Source organism: Saimiri boliviensis, chromosome 5 (assembly GCF_048565385.1).
Source record: "Saimiri boliviensis isolate mSaiBol1 chromosome 5, mSaiBol1.pri, whole genome shotgun sequence".
NCBI classification, from domain to species: Eukaryota; Metazoa; Chordata; class Mammalia; order Primates; family Cebidae; genus Saimiri; species Saimiri boliviensis.
The window spans coordinates 130,180,145-130,198,423 of NC_133453.1; the positions used below are offsets into that span (position 1 = coordinate 130,180,145).

The 18,279-nt window shown below is 39.7% G+C and overlaps 1 protein-coding gene across 13 annotated transcripts in view; it reads left to right on the forward strand.

Moving 5' to 3' along the window:
- Nucleotides 1–18,279, forward strand: part of AKAP13 (A-kinase anchoring protein 13) — a 383,896-nt gene that overhangs the window by 257,363 nt on the left and 108,254 nt on the right. Inside the window, exon 1 of one of the 13 annotated variants that reach the window (XM_010349978.3) lies at nt 8,016–8,832. The exons of the other annotated variants lie outside the window; for them this stretch is intronic. Within the exon in view, the coding sequence (XP_010348280.2) occupies nt 8,752–8,832 (81 nt within the window). The 5' untranslated portion in view covers nt 8,016–8,751. Of the gene's footprint in view, nt 1–8,015; nt 8,833–18,279 lie in introns of those variants that run through there. 13 annotated transcript variants of the gene reach the window in all.

Genomic DNA, 18,279 nt, shown 5'->3' on the forward strand with positions numbered 1-18,279 from the left:
CCTTACTTAATACCCAGTATCCTGTTAATGTTAAATATCTTTGGACTCTCAGTTTCTTGATCTCTGCTTTCAGCACCTGAGATCACACTATCATCATTTCTCATCTAACTTCTGTAACAGCTTTATAATTTATCTGTCTCTAGGCTTGCTCCCTCCTGTCCTTAGAGTGTATTCCAGAAAAAAAATTTTTGAAATACAGGTGCCATCATGCCTTTCCCTGACTAACACTTATTCAGTTGCTTTTCCTGTTGTAGTGACATACACTTGTGAACACAAGTAACATGTTCAACTGGGGATGGCCTCATCCTTTGTCTCTGTGCTCTTCCCTCTGGGCCTTAGCACACAGTCTTCTGCCTGAACTTAGATGCCAGTCAGTCTCCCTGGCTTCCCTTCCCTGCCTGCCTAGACCACCATCTACACATAAACCTTTGCCTTTTTAATTCCTAGTCTTCCATCAAGTCTCAGGTTAGTAACATAGTCTAAGGGCCAGTCTCATAGATGATGGTAATTACTTATTGTCCATTTTGTTCACTGCTATATCCTCAGTGCCAAACGCACATGTTCAGGAAGTATTTGCCTAATGATTAAACTTTGCTGAAAAGCTTATTGAAGATTTAGGGCAGTGATGTGGAGTTGTACTATACAGTCACAATAATGGCTTGAATTTTCCATGTAAAATTTCTTGGTTGAGATTTTTCATGTGAAATTGTTACTCAGTTTGCCATGTTTAGTGTTCTTGGCACTCCAGGGTTTAAAAATTCTGATGTCTTAAAAACATGTTTAGAAAAAGTTGATACTACAGTTTAAAAAATTAAATGTTTGTAAAACATGTATTATGCTTTGAGTAAGTTAAGTTTATGTAAATTATACTTCAGTAGAGCTATTTAAAAATTAACTGATAGAAATATTTTCAAGGTCTAGATTACAATCTGAAATGTGTGTGTGTACACACACACACACACACACACACACACATACATTTTTTTTTTTTAACCAGTGGTTTTGTCTGAGTCACACATGCATTTGGCACTTGTGTGTATACACCAACTATTTGGGTGCGAAAAAGTACAAGGTTGTGAATTCATTTGAATTGACTATTTGATGGTATAGTTATTATGTTAAACAGTAGGTAGGCATGGCATAGTGGTAACTCACTCCTGTAAATCCCAGCAGTTTGGGAGGCTGAGGCAGGTGGACAATTTGAGGTCAGGAGTTCAAGACCAACCAGGCCAATGTGGTGAAACACCCATCTATGCTAAAAATGCTAAAATTAGCTGGGCAGTAGTGATGCATGCCTGTAATCCCCAGCCACTCGGCAGGCTGAGGTTTCGAGAATCGCTTGAGTCTGGGACGCGAAGGTTGTGGTGAGCTGAGATCATGCCACTGTACTCTAGTCTGGGCGACAGAGTGAGACCCTGTAAAAAAAGAGAGAAAGTAAGTAAGTGTGGAGAAAAGATACTTTTTTTACCTTAATGCCTTAGGGGAAGAAAGGGATGCTATTATTTATAGTGGCATCCCTTTCTTCACCAATTTTGTGAAGCCCATAAGTGCAAATTTTACTCCAGAGTGTGCACTTACGGGCTTCACGAAATTGGTAAGATTTCCACATGTGAGAAGTCCTTGTCACATTGTATTATGAAGAGAAGGAGTAGCATTTGTTTCTGTTTTTATTTGTCAGTGTTGGACTGTCTTACGTGGTGGTCTTTTGGTCATGCTAAAAAGAAATGTTGCTAGAAGATTCAAAACTAAGAGTAAATATGGCTTATAGTTTTATCAGATATGACAGTCTTTGGGATCTGGTTTTAAATAGACAATATAAATGGTTATCAAACAGTACACTGCATAGATAGTGTCTGATTTCCCTTTTTGATAGCATTATTTGACAGGTTGAATAGGAGAATGCCATAGATTTAGTATGCATTAATTTCAGGAAGACGTTTTACTAATTATTCTGTATTGTATAGAAGGTGGAGGAATGGGGCTCAGAATTCAGTTGGCTTTGTAGCTGATAGACCAGCATTTTACTTAATATTAGGAGTCCCGATTGATGGACAGATGTCCTACCCGGGGAGGCTTTTAGTGATGTACTCCTTGCTCTTCAGATTTATAAATGACACAGAGTTTGGAGGAACACCTGTTACTTCAGTGATGGAATCAAGATTCAGTATACTCTCTTTAGACTAAAATGGTAACTTTAAAACAAATGAAATAATTTATTTGAGAGAATATATTTACACAGAAAGCTGTAACGGAGGTTTTAAAATAAAATCACAAGATTATAGTATAAAGGAAACATACTGTAAGTCACACTGAAAAAAAATATGGGAAGTAAATTTATTTCACAATATGCTTATCTTTCTGGTGATGTGGTATGTGTGTCAAGAAAACCAGTTTCGTCTTAGTTATCCCAGTATGCATCATGTCCTAGGATTTTGTTTGGGGCGTCCACTTTGCAAGAAGGGCACTAACTAGGGAGCACTCAGGTACCGTTTTGCCTGAGGAACAGTTGTGGGACTCACGAAGAGAAGCCTGAAGAGGGTGGTGAGCCACGATGGACATTAAAAAAAAAAAAAAAAAAAAAACGCTGCCAAAAGAAATAACCAATGTTTGTTCCATAGAGAAAAGCCAGATCAGTGGATCTGTTCATTTTAAGGAAGACCCGGGTAACAATTGTCGATATCCAGAGATCTTTTCGTCTGTGTGTATGCTCGGTTTGTTCATTCTGGCTTTTGTAAGGTGTTACTATAGTGAGAAACTTTTTAAAAGTGGAATGTCAAATATTGAAGTGTTGGCAGAGAAGTTGAATTTGATTAATGTGAAATTAAGAATCACTTGGCATTTTTATTTAAAAAAATAACATTTTTTCTGTCCTTTGACCTTTATGTAAAATCAGATGTAGGAATATTGATAATGAGTAAGGAACCCCAAATTTTCTTTCCTCAAATTCTAACTTTTCTCTGTTAACGGTTTCATTTCTTGGGGGATATATCAAGTGGTAAAATAAGATGTAGTAGAAAGATTGATTTACAGAACTGAGTTTAAAGCAAACCTGTTTTATTAGCTGTGTGATATTAAATAACTGATTTAAACTCTGAGTGCTGCTTTTCCTCATCTGTAGACAGTAAAATTTCACCTTTTAGCTTTTTATGAGGAATAAATGAAATTGTATCTGTGGAAGCTCCTGGCAAACAGGAGTTATTGAGTAAATGTTGAGGTTAACAAATCTTGCTCCAGAAGACCTGTCCTCGAGATTAAACTATCTTGTCACTATTTTCCCAACTGAAATTTTGATTCTGCCGTCTCCCTTTCTTCCTTCCTCTCTCCTTTTAGTTCTTAAAGCTGTTGGTAATTTTAGTAGAATTTAACATTTGTGTGTAAGTTCCATGAGACCTTGTTCCTGTAAAGAGCAAAGTTTATGAAGATAGTTTTCTTATATTATTCCATATTAATTTGTTATTTTAATTGTTGTTATTGTCAATTTGCTACCACCAGTTAAATTGTATTAAGGTTTCTTCTTGCAAAGGCAGTAAAGGGTTAAGGAGAGGAGCTGTTGGCTACTGCTTGCTACTGATTTGAAAAGAAATGCTGGTTATGGCCTCTTAGGTCTCTCCTTCTCCTTTACACTTTTACTGTCTTGTAACCTTCAAATCTGTGTGTCCGTGAACGCTGGGAGAGAACAGTAGACTTGCTTCTCCTGGAGCCATAGTACCTAGCACCTAAACAAACACCTACATTGAAATTTACAAGGAAACCCTAGTTGTAGACAATGCCTTGGCAGCCATTGTAAACCATTTTCTGCTTTTACGTCTCAAATACTCTTTCATCTCTCAAATATTCATTCCTCTTATTTGAAGCAGTCTGTTATCTAAGTGGACAGGAGTTGGTCAAGTGGAGGCTGTTTTATCTGTATTCTAATAAATTTTACCACCAACATATATGCAAATCTGGATGATTCACTGTATTTAAGTGAATGAGATCATAGATTAATGAAAATTATTGACTGTGGTAAACTTTTCCTTCCTTTCCATTTCATGTGAAGAGCGAGAATAGAAAGTGTCATTATGCCAAAATAATGTTTTCTGCAAGTTTTAAGGCAATGTCTTGATTCCCTTTTCTTTCTCCTCTGAATCTACCTATATCCTATGAAACATACGGCAGATAACAACTCCCTAGTCTCAGACTGGCAGTTTATAATATTAGAGCAAGAAGGACCTTCATATATGATCTAGCGTCGAATCTCTCTCATTTTTCCCTTCTGGAAATCTTGGTCCAGAGGGTCAAACTAGTGTCTCCCAAGTTGCTCAGTGAGACAGTGGCACATCTAGGAAGAGAAAGAACCCTTGGTTTTCATTTAGTACCTTGTGTTCTCTGCAGAGAGTAAAATTGAGCATTGATGAATCATTAACCAGTCTCCAGTCACATGCGGCTACTTTATGTTCCCTTTGGGGTTTCAGGAAAAATATTTAGTGCAGAAGATGACTCCCACTCCCATCCCCACCCCCCCAAAATATTTACTGGACTTTGGTGTTCCATTTGGGTCTTCAGCATCCCCACTAGGTGGTGTCCTAATTCAGAAACTTTGCTGTGAGACTTCAGACGGGCTTCTGCCCTAACTGAACTAAAGCAGCCACAGTGTTGACCCATAAGAATGCTTCAACAGCCGGGCGCAGTGGCTCATGCCTGTAATCCCAGCACTTTGGGAGGCCGAGGTGGGCGGATCATGAGGTCAACATGGTGAAACCCCGACTCTACTAAAAGTACAAAAAATTAGCTGGGCATGGTGGCGCGTGCCTGTAATCCCAGCTACTCAGGAGGCTGAAGCAGGTGAATTGCCTGAACCCAGGAGGCGGAGGTTGCGATGAGCCGAGATCGCACCATTGCACTCCAGCCTGGGTAACAAGAGCGAAACTCCATCTCCAAAAAAAAAAAAAAAAAATGCTTCAACAGTTCGGTAAGGTGCTAGATCTTGTAGTTAAGTAAATCAAATGAAAATTTAATTCATGAGCACAAATGCTGTAGCTAAATTAAGATGTATAAATAATTTTTGTATTTCATTTTCTGGAATCTTTTTTTTTTTCTTTTTTTCTTCCAAATTCATGTTGAACATTTTCTGGAATCTTTAAGAATGCATGTTGGGCCTGTGGCATGAGACAGACTAAAAGTACTGGTTGCTTTTAAAGAGTCTGGGATCCTTTGTTGTGGACAGAAGGCAGGATGGAGAGAGAAGGGAGATAAAATAAATACAGGAAGTAACTACTGTTAAGTAGTATGGCTGTAAATAATAAAATATTTTACTACAGTTTCCCCAAATTAAAGGAAAAGGGAAATAAACTCAAAACCTCCTTTGAATCTGTAACTCTCAGCTCTGGTTTAGATATGAAATGATTTGTTGCTGTATTTCAGAATCCTAACAGAATTACTGTTCAGTGGTTCCAGATGTTTTTGATAAAAACTTGGAATTGTCAGATCAACTGCAAAAGCATAAGACTGCAGACTCTGTCTTCTGTTGGGGAATGCAGAGCAGATCCAGAGGGGAAAGCAACACAGACTGTTTTTCTCCACCCAGAGCATTTGTTCCCACCCAGGGTTTTTGTCTTCCAAGAAGAAACAGAATATGTAAGGAATTATACTTTTAATATGCAGAAAAAGCAGGAAATCTAGGTTTCTAGTCAGTGGCAAGAGCCGGAAGTGAGCAATGAAAAGGTTAGTCTATATGTCTCAAACAGTAATCTAGGCTCTTTCAGCAAATACTATTTTAAAACAAGTTTGTCATATAAACTTCCTGAAAACAGGTATCTTGTTATTTATTTCTTTGTTTCCCTCCACTATAAGGCACAGAATATCTGTTACCTCAATATAGATTATCTACATTTAAGTTACTGGACAGGTTTAGGGTAGAAAGATTTTTTTTTTTTTTTTTTTTGGGAGAGAGTTTTGCTCTGTTGCCAAGCTGGAATGCAGTGCATGATCTTGGCTCACTGCAACCTCCACCTCCCAGGTTCAAGCGATTCTCCTGTCTCAGCCTCCCGAGTAGCTGGGACTGTGCGCCACCACACCTGGCTAAAAATTGTATTTTTAGCAGAGACGGGGTCTCACCATGTCGGCCAGGATGGTCTCCACTCTTGACCTTGTGATCCACCCACTTTGGCTTCCCAAAGTGCTGGGATTACAGGCATGAGCCACTGCGCCTGGCCTGTAGAAAGGCTTTAATGGTGATTAAAGCATCTCTCATCTGATCCCTAGAGAGACAGATGCCTGGGAACCTTGGAAGCAGGAAACATTTGATTCTAATTAAAACTGAAGGGAGTGGCAATGAGGAACAAACCATATTGAGGACAGAGGGGAGGCAGCTCTGTGTTCAAAAAAAGAGAAGGGCGAGTTCTGCATACTAGCTTGGTAAAAGCTTTTACAGAAGGTAGTAAACCATCAGTTTATCTATACATTCAAGCCTAAAGTCTATCTGTGCCCTAGACCACATAGTTTGGAAGTATTTATAAATCTTTGGAGGTTCCCATGCTTTGGATAAGCCTGAGCAAGAATTTTATTTACAACTCTTAAATCTCTGTCAAATCATCTTGTTTCTACTGTTTTCTAGCCTCATTTGTAGTGAAAAGCAACATCTGTTTCTCTGCACATGTTGGTACCATTGCAGAGCCGATGCTCACTGGGGGCGTGAGAGGGGAGGGATTGTCTACCTTCATTCATTGATGAACCAGTGAGGAATAGGGAGATAAAAGGCTTTTATTTGAGATTAAAGGCTGTAGCGTATTAATAGATAGGTGAGGAAAATGTTTGCATTGCACTCTTAGCAGGGTTTGCTGTATTTCCCTCCTTTAAGCTGGTCAGCAATTGAATACCTGGCCTGAGGATATGGAGACTCATCTATAACTTTTTTTTACCTGTTTTTTTTTTTTTTTTTTAAGCTCTTGAAAAACCTTCTCACCAACTTTGTTTGCAATGTCAACAGAAATGTAGGTGTTAAATCTCTCTTCTCCCCTTCTGTTGTGGTATTTGAGACCCTGCTTTCACAACCTAGCTAAGGATATGCTGGCCAACTCAAGGAAAATCTGAGCAGCTCCTAGAAAGATTTTTTTACCCCTTTTCTTTTGTTTCTTCACTCCTTTCTGCTTTTTGCTTCCCATAGTTCCTCATCCTTTTCCCTCCCAAATCATTTATGATCCAAGTAAGAGAATGCATTCCGAAGTAAGTCTGTCCCTGAGAATGTTAGATAGGGTGGGGGCTAGAAGGAATAGTAAGAAAACAGGCAGATGAAGTAGCAGACGCACATTCTAGACCCAGTTAGTATGCATAGAAACATTGAAGAAGTCCCAGCCAGGCGGCTACTCTTAGTCACAAAAAGTATTAAGATATACAGAACTCCTCTGTTCCACTTCTTTTCTTTAAATTAACTACATCCCTTCTCCCCGCCCCCCAAAATAAAGCTTAACTCTTGATTATTTTTAATCCTTATTAGACACATTTGTAGCCACTTCTCAATCCTAGAGACATAACTGCAATATTTGGCTAACATTTTTCTTGTATTAAATCACTGGTTTGCATTTGGCAGGGAGGTATGGTGTATGCTTTGGGCAATGTCAGTTTTCTGTACCTCTCAGTAAGTCTGTTGTACACGCTCGTGGTGTTTAGCATAACACCCCCCTTCCTTTATTAGCTTACTACTTGGACATCAAAGAACTGAGCTGCATCTTGCAATGCCTGACAAAGCCTTTTTCATAGGGAGGTGGGAGAGGGGAGGGGAAGAGGAGGAGGAGGAGGAGGAGGAGGAGGAGGAGGAGGAGGAGGAGGAGGAGGAAAAGGAGGAGGAGGAAGAAGAAGCAGCGGGTTGGAAAAGGAAGTCTTGTTTTTCTGTTAGTCTGTAGATGAATCATGTTCCCACAACTGCAGTTGGGTTTTCAAACCTCCAAGGCTGCGGGTGCAGAGCTGAAAGGGCAAGCAGTGACGTTCTTGAGAGAGAAGGAAAATGGGAGGAGGTGGCTGGGGCGGTGAAGGGCTGTCTAGGGAGGGAGGGAGTACAGCAGGAGTGGTCTCTTTTTTTTCGTTTTACTCTGCTGTCCTTAGAGATTTTCAACTTAAATCAAAACCAAGCCCTACTGCCTGGTGAACAAGAGACAGACTGTAAAGACTGCTTTGAAAAGCATCTCCCAGCTTCTACTTTTTGTCTTTAAGGAAAAGTAGATTTTCTTTGTCTTTATGTTTTAAGCAAGAACAGAATCTAATGACTTTTTTCATGTCATCGCTTTGAAATAGAGTCGTCTTCGTTTCTTTCCCTCCATCTTCTTGGCGAAGTATATACTGGAGTTTTATTGCTTGCTTGGGTTTTTTCCCTACGTGTATCGGCTGTTATGCTTAGCCAGTGTATTCTTAATTTTTTTGCTGGAGTTGTTGCCAGTGATGGAAATGGTGTTTGCTTCTCTTTCAGTCAAGAGCTGCACAAAGTATAGCATCAGGGGGTATTTATTGTTTATATTATGAATTCTACATTCATCTTTCCAGCACTCTGAAGTTGCCACCAAGTTCTCAGTCAGTTCAAGGAATTGGATTCTGCTTGGTATCTTTTGAATTCATTGTTTTTAACCCCTTTGGGAGTTTTAAAGAGGATCCTGGAAGGCAGAGATCGCCACTTCACCGTGAGAGATTTGGAACTCAGGACTTGGATGAGATCACTGATCCCCAGGTTAACAGTGGATATACTTCTTGCATTTTCTCTGTTCTTTCCTGCATTTGGGCAAAATGTATGAGCGGCACAAAAGGCGCTACAGCCTTTATGACATCTCCAAGGTGGACAGGACTGTGGACGTGGTATTGCTGAAGGTAAGGGAGCCACACCTCGTGCATTCTGAAGCTCTATAGGCTGTTTTATCTCTTTGAACCCCGTAGCCATGTCCCTGGCCCTCTTGTACTGGGAGAAAGGCTGAGAAATCTGTGCACAATAGAGGGTGAGGGGTGATGATAAGTCTCTTAAAGGAATATCTGAACAGGAAGCAGGAGGTGCTTGGGAATCAGCATTGAAACACATAGTAGTGAAAGTTAATTTTACTTGTATTAAAATGGATTCTTATGCTTGGGAGAACCTGATACTGTTAAAAATCACAGAGGGAGAGTTTCACCTTCCAAGTTGTTCTGTTTGTTCTTCTGTCTCTCTCACCCTTCCGCCCCGAGACTTCACCCCCATCTGCCTGGTCTCTTTCTATGTCAGTCTCTCTTTCTGCTTCTTTTAAGACTTTCTGTCTTTTGTCTGAGTCTTTTCTGTTTTTCTGCTACTGTCTCACTCAATTCTTTAGGGGAAAGACAGGCAACATTTATTTTTTTTGGAAAGATTTCCAATAAACCTATTTATTAAGGTAGCAGAGTTGACCTTTTGGCTTGGTTTGACTGCTTTTCAGAGTTAGCTTCTGACTATTGATAGCAGTATTTGTTTGTGTTCTCAGCGTTTGTGATGTTAGGTGTCTAAGCAGGATGGGGGCGGAGACTCTGAATAGCTAATTGCTCACAGAAGGCATCCTTGAATCTAAAATTAGTAAGTACTCCTCCAGCCCGTAAGATGAGAGTCTGGGAATGTTGGACAGCTCAAAGAGCACTTTTTGGAAATTTAGCAATTTTCTGGCAAAGGCAGGGGAAATTGGAAGTCAACCAAGCACTTCATAGATGACAGAAAGAACCTCAGTATCTGAACTTGTGAGGTTGTATGTGGAGGTGAGGGTGATTTTACGCAAAGTGGAAATATATTGTCCTGGTCAAGGAAATAGTGGACTTATTGTATTGATTTATCAAGTCAGTTTATTGCTTGGGTCTTTTTTTTTTTTTTTTTCCTTTGGTTGAGTAAGGCTAAGGAATGGGCTCAGAAGGCTGGACACAGAAACCAACGAAATGCCATGTTGGGCAGGGCACTAGGTAGAGGAGTGTGGTTTGCGGTAGAGTTGTCCTTGTCTCTCCACAGTCACTATCAGGTAGTTGATTTGCTGGGCCTAGGTTGACAGCAGTTGGTAACTTGTTGCCAAGATATTACTCATTTTGGTTTCTCTGAAATGAGATTTTCTCTGTGAGATCATAGTGATGTTTTAAAATTTTTGTCCTTATATATTTAGGAGAATCTTGTTTTAGGATCTTTATGTAGACAATAACCTGTGATTTCGCCTGCGCGTGGGGAGAAGAAAAGAGGAGGAAAAGAAAATCTTGAGTATCGGAAGAGTGTTGGACATGTAAGATAATGCTTAAATATATAATAGTTCATGCTCTAGGTGGGCGTGAAAGCCTTTGTGAGTGAAGCCAAATGAGTACAGGCTTATTGGCCTGAGTTACTGTTTTACAGTTTTAATGAAGCACCTCCATATACGTACGTCGTTTGGGACTTGCCAGGCAGTTACTTTTTATCCTATATTCATATGAAGAGCCTCAGGGTTTTCTTGAGCATGTTGAGGGGTATGAAGAACTTGAGTGAGAAGAATGTGTGTGTTTTTTCTTTTTTTCACAGACCTACAGCGAATAAAGGTGTTTGCCTGTGTTTGTTTGTACTATTATGCCCAATAAATAATAAAAGATTCTCAGAGAAAACTTCACTTCTCAGAAAATACTTATTTCACTTCTCAGAAAATAGTCATTAGTAAATAAACACAAGGAGTCCTGAAAACACCCTGTTTCCGGTTTGAAATGAGACGGGGACATTTGGTGTTAGTTTCTTCGCTTTGGAGATGGAGAAAACAACATCGAGAGCTGTAAACTTAAAGAAACCTAAATACCTATCCCATGCGAGCCGTGGAATACAGTCCTTATCCCATTATTGCTTAAAGACAGACAATAGAGAAATAAGTACAAACTGTTATAAGTGATTTGAAAGAAATGATTAGGGTGCCGTGTAGGGAATAATGGGCAGAACTGTTTGAGATAGAATGGTCTTTGGCTAGAAGAGCTTTCTGAGGTGCAGACATTTAAAAAGCCAATCTCCAGAGGATGGAAAGACAATAGCTATACTAAGGAAGAGTGTTCTAGAAAGAACGAACAGCAAATACAAGGCCCTGAGGAAGGAAGGAATGGACAGGGTCATTGTGGTGGACGGGAGCACCTTGAGTACAAAGTGGGGTTGCAGGGTGAGAAGAAGGCCAGAGGTGGGACCTGGAAGAGCGGGGCCTTGATAGCCGTGGGGAAGATGCCTTACCTCTCAACGTATGTGTTGGGATTATTCTGGGAGTAATCGGTTAGCCTCCTGTTATGACAGCACAGGCAGGATAAGAGAGTTTTGTGGTCTGAAGTGGGAGGAAGTAAATGGATATGAGACACAGGCATTTAGTGTTTACATTCCTGCTCTTTATCTCATTTTACATATGGGAAAACAGATTTGTGTCGTTAATAACTTTCTCAGTGTCTCACATCTCATAAGTAATTGATAATAGAGTGCAGTTCCAGTTGGACTGTTTTCAAAGTCCATGTTTTTCTTGCTATCCTAGACCTCTTTTTTGAGTCTGTCAATTCTCCTTATTACATGAATATGTATATTAGCTTTTGTTGATATATACATATGTGTTCTTTATTTGTCTTACACTTTTCATATTGGGAGAAGTCTTAATATCTTGGTCTCTTCTTTCTCAGTACGGGAATTGCTTCTACAGTACTTAGGACAGGTACACAATGGTAGATAAGTTCATTTTGTCCCATGATTTTTAGCAAAGTTTTCTCAGAATTCTTAAAAACCATTTGGAAGTGTTCTCCAATTATTTCTACAAAATTATTTTGAATTTCAGTATTTTCTGTCAGTGTTTTAAAAAAACAGTTATGTTGGGTGCCTGTGCCGCATGAATTCTCAAGCCATCATGTACATGTTCTCTGGTTCTATGTATGGAAGTTTGCTTTTTGTACTAAGGAGTTTGTCATTTTTCATCTATTCGTTAATATTATCTAAACACTCAAAACATTTGTTGTTAAATGAATTCATCTTTGAAGCATGGATTCATAAACATCATGTTATACAAATGGTGTTTATATAACAAGTGAGATGAACTATGGCAGTAATTACAGAGTTTAAGTTGTGAGCCTGTCACTTCGGTATTCCACATTTACAACTATAATCTCTCCCGTTGGCATCCTAATAATTTGCTATAGATGAGCTTCAAAATTCTCATTCTGTGTTATGTACTCACACGCTCTTTGGCTTCTTCTGCATTCTGCCCTGCTTCCTTTGATAGTTCTGCATAGTTTCATGGTAGCTCTTCCGTATCAAGACCTTCTTGTAAGATTTCCCTGAGGCTGGATATACCAGTGTCATCCTCACACTAGCTCTTGTGTCCCATCATCAACCCCCAATACCCCTGAAATACGACCTCTATTCTGAACTACTTCTAAGTAATAAAACCTAAGTTGATAGTATTCCTTGGTCCCCTATCCCTCTCTTCCCCAGGATAATATAAACATTCCTGTTCCTCTGTATATGACATGCCCCCAGTTCCCCTTTTCCTGATGCATGCATGACATCTGACTCTTGGAGTAAGCGGTTGGTAACTGTGAATCATATGCTAAAAATGGGATACGAAAGAATTGTAATTGTTGGCAGGGGCCCTTCGGTACCAACATGCCCATTTTTTTCAGCATCCTTCAAAAAGGTAGTGTTGACTTCAGAAGTTGGTTACTGATGGGAGCTTTCACCTAACTGAGTTCAGTAGCCACCTTTAGCTTATAATGAGCATTACTAGAGGACAGCAGATATCAGAAACTGTGAAATTAGCGTACCAAAAGGAAGCGGGTCAGAATCAAGGATTAACTTCTGATTTACACTGCTTCGAGCCTAGGCCACTGCTGGTTTACTAATTTTGTAACTTTGGGTAACTGGAAAAATACTGCCTGTTAATAGTAATGTGATTCTTCTTATTACTGATGATGTACACAGTATTTTGTAGGCAGTAATTCAGAATGTTGGCTGTATGGTTAAGTTGCAACTATGTTTTGTATACATTGAATGAAAATATTTACAGAGGAGGATCCCCTCCCCACTCATGCTGCTTGGGCAGGCCACAGGAGCTTATTGGCTAAAGCTGAGGAGGAATAATCTGTCTCTTAATTGTGGTGTCATTTTGCAGAGATACACACATTGCCTAAAAACTTGCTTACTGTAAGAGACTTCCACATTGCAGCAAAACAAAAGACATAAGGAAGCTCTGGATTGAAGACAGCCACATATATAGCCGTTCAGATACAGTCTGATTCCCTGAAAAAGACTTTGACTCAAGTGTTGGCTTCTATGTCCGGATGGTGGGTTTTGCTTCCTCTTGTTCAATCTTGTAGCTCAGGCAGGATCTCCTGAGACAGTTGCAGAGGAAGTAAATATGGGCAGTAGCTGGGAAGGCTGGGCGTAACCATGAGCTGTATTATTAGGATGTTCAGATACAAACAGTAACAGAAACACTGCCAGAAACAAAGGCAATTCCCTCTCCACTGAAACTATGTACAGCTGTATTTTCTGACTGATGGGAACACATTGTGGGTGTGGTTTAGGGATAATCACAAGGGGTCCATAGGCTTCAGGTCAGAAATTTACAAGTTACTGGGATAGGTGTGGCATTTCTTCTGAGGTAACTTCCATTATCCCATGTTTCATGTGTACCATAATTCACCAGAACTTTCGATGTTGAATACCTGTGGTGTCCATGAACTGGATGTCATGGAGATAGTATGTACAAAGGAAAACCCATGACTGTGTTGTTTAGCTAAAGAATCATAAATGTGATCAGAGCCGAAAAGTATGTTTTGGTGACGTGTCTCTCCAAAAGATAGAGATGTTTAATGGTAAAATCTCTGTTTTCCACATTTCCAGCTACTGCTTTTCTAAATCACGTATTCTTTTTCCTACCCATTTAGTCAACTGCCAATCCTGTACTTTGTTCAGAGCTCAAGATTCCATAAGGGCAAATCTGACTAGAAAGATGCATGATTATCTTCATTTTTCTCTTTAAACTCAAATTGTTAGCAGTGCCAACACTGATGATTCTTCCTATCCTGTGTCCTAATTCTGCTGATGATCAGAATCTTTTGTCAAACCTAGTCTCAGAACTGGCCGAGAAGAGTGTTGATAGTATAAGGAACAAGTTTATCTGTTAGTGTGAAAACCTCAGTCTTTGAGTCACATTTGCAAAAGAGACTAACAGGAGAACAAGCATCCTTCTAATAAAAAATGCCTGGTGGCTTTTGATTTCCTGCAGTATACGTTTCAGATGTGGCCAGGCACAGTGGCTCACATCACACCTGTAACCCCAGCACCTTAGGAGATTGAGACAGCAGGATCACTTGAGGCCCAGAGTTCAAGACAAGCCTAAGCATCATAGCAAGACCCTCATTGATTAAAAAAAAAAAAAAAGAAAAAGAAAAACAGTTGGAGGTGGCAGTGTGCGCCTGTAGTCCTAGCTATTTGGGAGGCTCAGACAGGAGGACTGCTTGAGCCCAGTAGTTGGAGGCTGTAGTTAACTATTGTGCTACGGCACTAAGCATGGGTGACACAGCGAGACCCTGTTTCAACAACAAAAAGTTTCAGCTGTCTTTGCATGTATGTATGCAGAGCCTGGCTATTAGGCCTGAAGGAAGCGTTCTGACAGTGTTTCAAGTGGAGCCACCTAGCCTGGCCTTTAAGTTGCCTTGGTTGTTTGAATGAGAAAGAAGTTAATAGACAACAACTATGGAGTTGTTGATGAATAGAACCAAGACTAGAAAACAGTTATCTGCCACATCAGTGATTCTGAAATAGGGCAGAAGGAGGGGGAGGTGTTTTGTAATCCACTTTACGTCTCTTAAGCAGCTTACTTTATAGTAAGCACAATATTCTTCACACATGAATATGATATGCTTGGTATTGCTGTTTCACAGGATGTGGTTGTAAATGCTGATACATGTTTTGACATTGTTTCCACAGTTGGTCCAGATGGAGTTTGTCCTCTGGTTAATGACATTGACCATGACTGGTAGCGTCTGGCCCAGATTACTGGCTCTGACTCTGTGGACTGCCTGCCTTCTTTTCTCTGAACAAGTTTACATATCTCTAACTGCTGCACACTCATTTCTTAAATGTGATAGAGTGTATATACCATAAATTTTAACCATTTTTAGCTATATATTTCAGTGGTATTAAATACATTCACAGTGTTACATAACCATCCCACCAGATCTCTCTCCAGAATGTTTTCATATTCCCAAACTGGAATTCCTTACCTGTTAAACACTAATATTCCATTCTCTTTGCCTGCTCGTTTGGCAGCTTCCATTCTGCGTTCTGTCTCTATGAATCTGACTATTCTAGGTACCCCTTATAAGTGGAGTCATACAACATTTGTCTTTTTGTGACTGTCTTACTTCAAGTAGTGTAATATCTTCAAGGTTCATCTATGTTATATAATGTGTCAGAATTTCCTTTTTAAGGCAAAATAATATTCCATTGTAAGTATATACCATATTTTGTTTACTCATTCATCCATCAGTTGATATTGGCCTGTTGCCCCATTTGGCTATTGCAAATAATGCCGTTATGAGCATCGATACACAAATACCTGTTTGAGTTCCTGCTTGCAATTGCATGTATACCCAGAAGTGGAATTGCTGGATCATAAGGTAATTGAATGTTTAATCTTTTTTGAGAAACTGGCCTACTGTTTTCCACAGTGGTTGTACCATTTTACAGTCCTTCCAGCAATGAACAAGAGTTCCAGTTTCAACACATCTTCACTAATACTTACTTTCTTTTTTTTTTTTTTTGCTTAAATAATAGCCATCCTATTGAATATGATGTGTTATTTCATGGTGGGTTTGATTTGCATTTCCCTAATGCACACTTTTGTCCTGTTTGTGTTCGTAAGAGTCCAGCAAGTATGAGCTTTCCAAGCCACCTCATCTGTAAATAGGTATTATCTACTGTGAATGCTCCCTTTAGTGCGCCTGTTCTTTTTACATGCTCTGTCTTGGGTCTCTTCCACACTCTTTTCATCTGTTACCTCAAGAACAAATGAAGCTAGCACCAGCCTTTCTCTCAAGCTTCCAAAACTTTAGCAAGACATGTTGTTGTTTCAAACTCAACATGGGCAAATAGAGTACATCATCTTCTTCCCTCTAGATTTCCTGTATCTGTTAATTGTGCATCTGTGACCTGTTTTCCTCTCTGATTTTTGTGAATTTTGCCTTTGTGCTAGCTTTCTGATGTATACCTTTTATGTGCTTTCCAGCCCAGATTACACTCCCTGGTATACACTAGACTAGTTCAGGCTCATCGCAGCTGGCCTTTGTGTCTCAGATGCCCTGTGTTTTCTTCCTTCCCTACTCCCACTTTATCTGTACACATCTAGAGTTATTGGCCAAGGATAATACTGATCTTTTTACTCCCTTGCTTATATGATTGGCAGGGTTCACCCTTGTCAGAGAACAAAGCTGAATTCGTTGTAGCTGTATCTCCTGTTGTTCTTCCTTGCTCAGTTTACACTTATGGTTACTGTTGGGTTTTTTGTGTTGGTAAAAAAACATCAAAAGCAAAGGTCTTTAACCTGGGTTATAAGGCTACGCAAAGAACCACCGATTGTGACGTAGGCATGCATGTTCCTGTGAGGATTCCATGGCTTTCTGCCGATTCTTGAAGGAGTCTGTGATGTGAAAGTCCAGCTCTGGAGTGTCCTAACTGCTTTGCTCATGCTTTTTTCATATAGCTAGATTCCCTGCTTTACCATCTTTCTCTCTTAAGCATATTGTCTGCTTTTAAAGCCTACCTCATATACCAACACTTTCGTTGAGCTTTTCCCAGGTTCTTGAGCAGGAATTATTTTCATGCTGGGGACTTTCTTTTGTGGATTTTAGTTATTTGTATACCTATTGTATTACACAAATTAATCAGTGTTTCCCCAACCTATAGGCCATGGTTTGTGGAGTTATCTCACTGAATCTGATAATTAATAGACTCATATGGATATATGTATGTATCAGTCATCCTGGGATGTCGAGGCTTCATAACCCAAGGCATTTTGTGTTAAAATCATGCTTACAAACCATGGCATGTACTAGGCAAATTGTAATTAGAGTCATGTCTTTTTTCACCTTCCTGTTTGTTGCTGTACCTTACCCTGGTTCCTTGCCTAAAGTGAGCACTCCATAAGTTTTGCTGGCTAGCTGTGTGGATGGGTCAGTGTAGCTGACAACAAGAGAGCTTTAAGAAACCTTCTTCTGCTAGATTTCCCAGTCCTGGTGCAGAAGTCCTGAATTATTTGAAATCTTACCATTTTCCAGTGTGGATTTTACTTTTAAATATTTGTAAATGAAGTCTAATTCAGAAGAGAGAACTTGCTCAGATTTGTGTAAGCTTCTTGTGGTCTTAGAGACAGTGAGCCTTCTCAGGACATCGTTGTTAATTAACTGCTGGTGATTAAAGCCTCGTAATTGACAGATCCAGCAACAAACAGTAGTGTTTTTCAGTTACAGCATTTTGATATTTAAAAAATGGGTATTCACAGTTTCATATTTTGTGTCATTTCATTAATACCTTATTTTCTAAATAGTTTTGTCTAAATCAATGATTCTTTTCCAACAAATCTTTCTTGAAGATGTTAAATACACTTTCCCAAACTTACTCAATTTAAGGCTAAAAAAATATTGTTAAACAATTACTATTGAATTCTGAGACAAAGTTAAGAATAAGAAGAGGTGGCACAGTGGCTCATGGCTGTAATCCTAATGCTTTGGGAAGCCAAGATGGGAGGATTGCTTGAGGCTAGGAATTCAAGACCAGCCTAGGCAACATTGTGAGACCCTTGTCTCTCCAAAAATCTTTTAACGAACAGGTGGACATGATGGCACATGCCTGTAGTCCTAGCTACCCAGGAGGCTGAGGTGGGAAGATTGCTTGAGCCCAGCAGTTTGAGGCTGCAGTGAGGTATGATTGTACCACTGTACTCCAGCCTGGGGTGACAGAGCTTATTTCTCTGAAAAGGAAGGAAGTGGAGGAAGGAGAGAAAATGAAAGGAGAAAGAAAAAAAGGGAAAAGAACCAGAAGAGACTCTTGAGGGGGAAATTTGTGGTGGACTGGAAGTGAGGAAATCTTGGGTCCTCTGTTTTGAAATATTTATTACTTTCATCAAATTATTTTGCCTTCCTTGGCCTCAGGTTTGTTATGGGTCTAATAAAGGGAGGCAGAGCTATAATCCTAAAGGAGTCTCCACTTTTTTCTTCAGAATCACTGAGGATAACGAATTCAAAGATTATTCATTAAGCATCCACCATGAACCATGCACGTACTACTCGCTGGGGAGATCA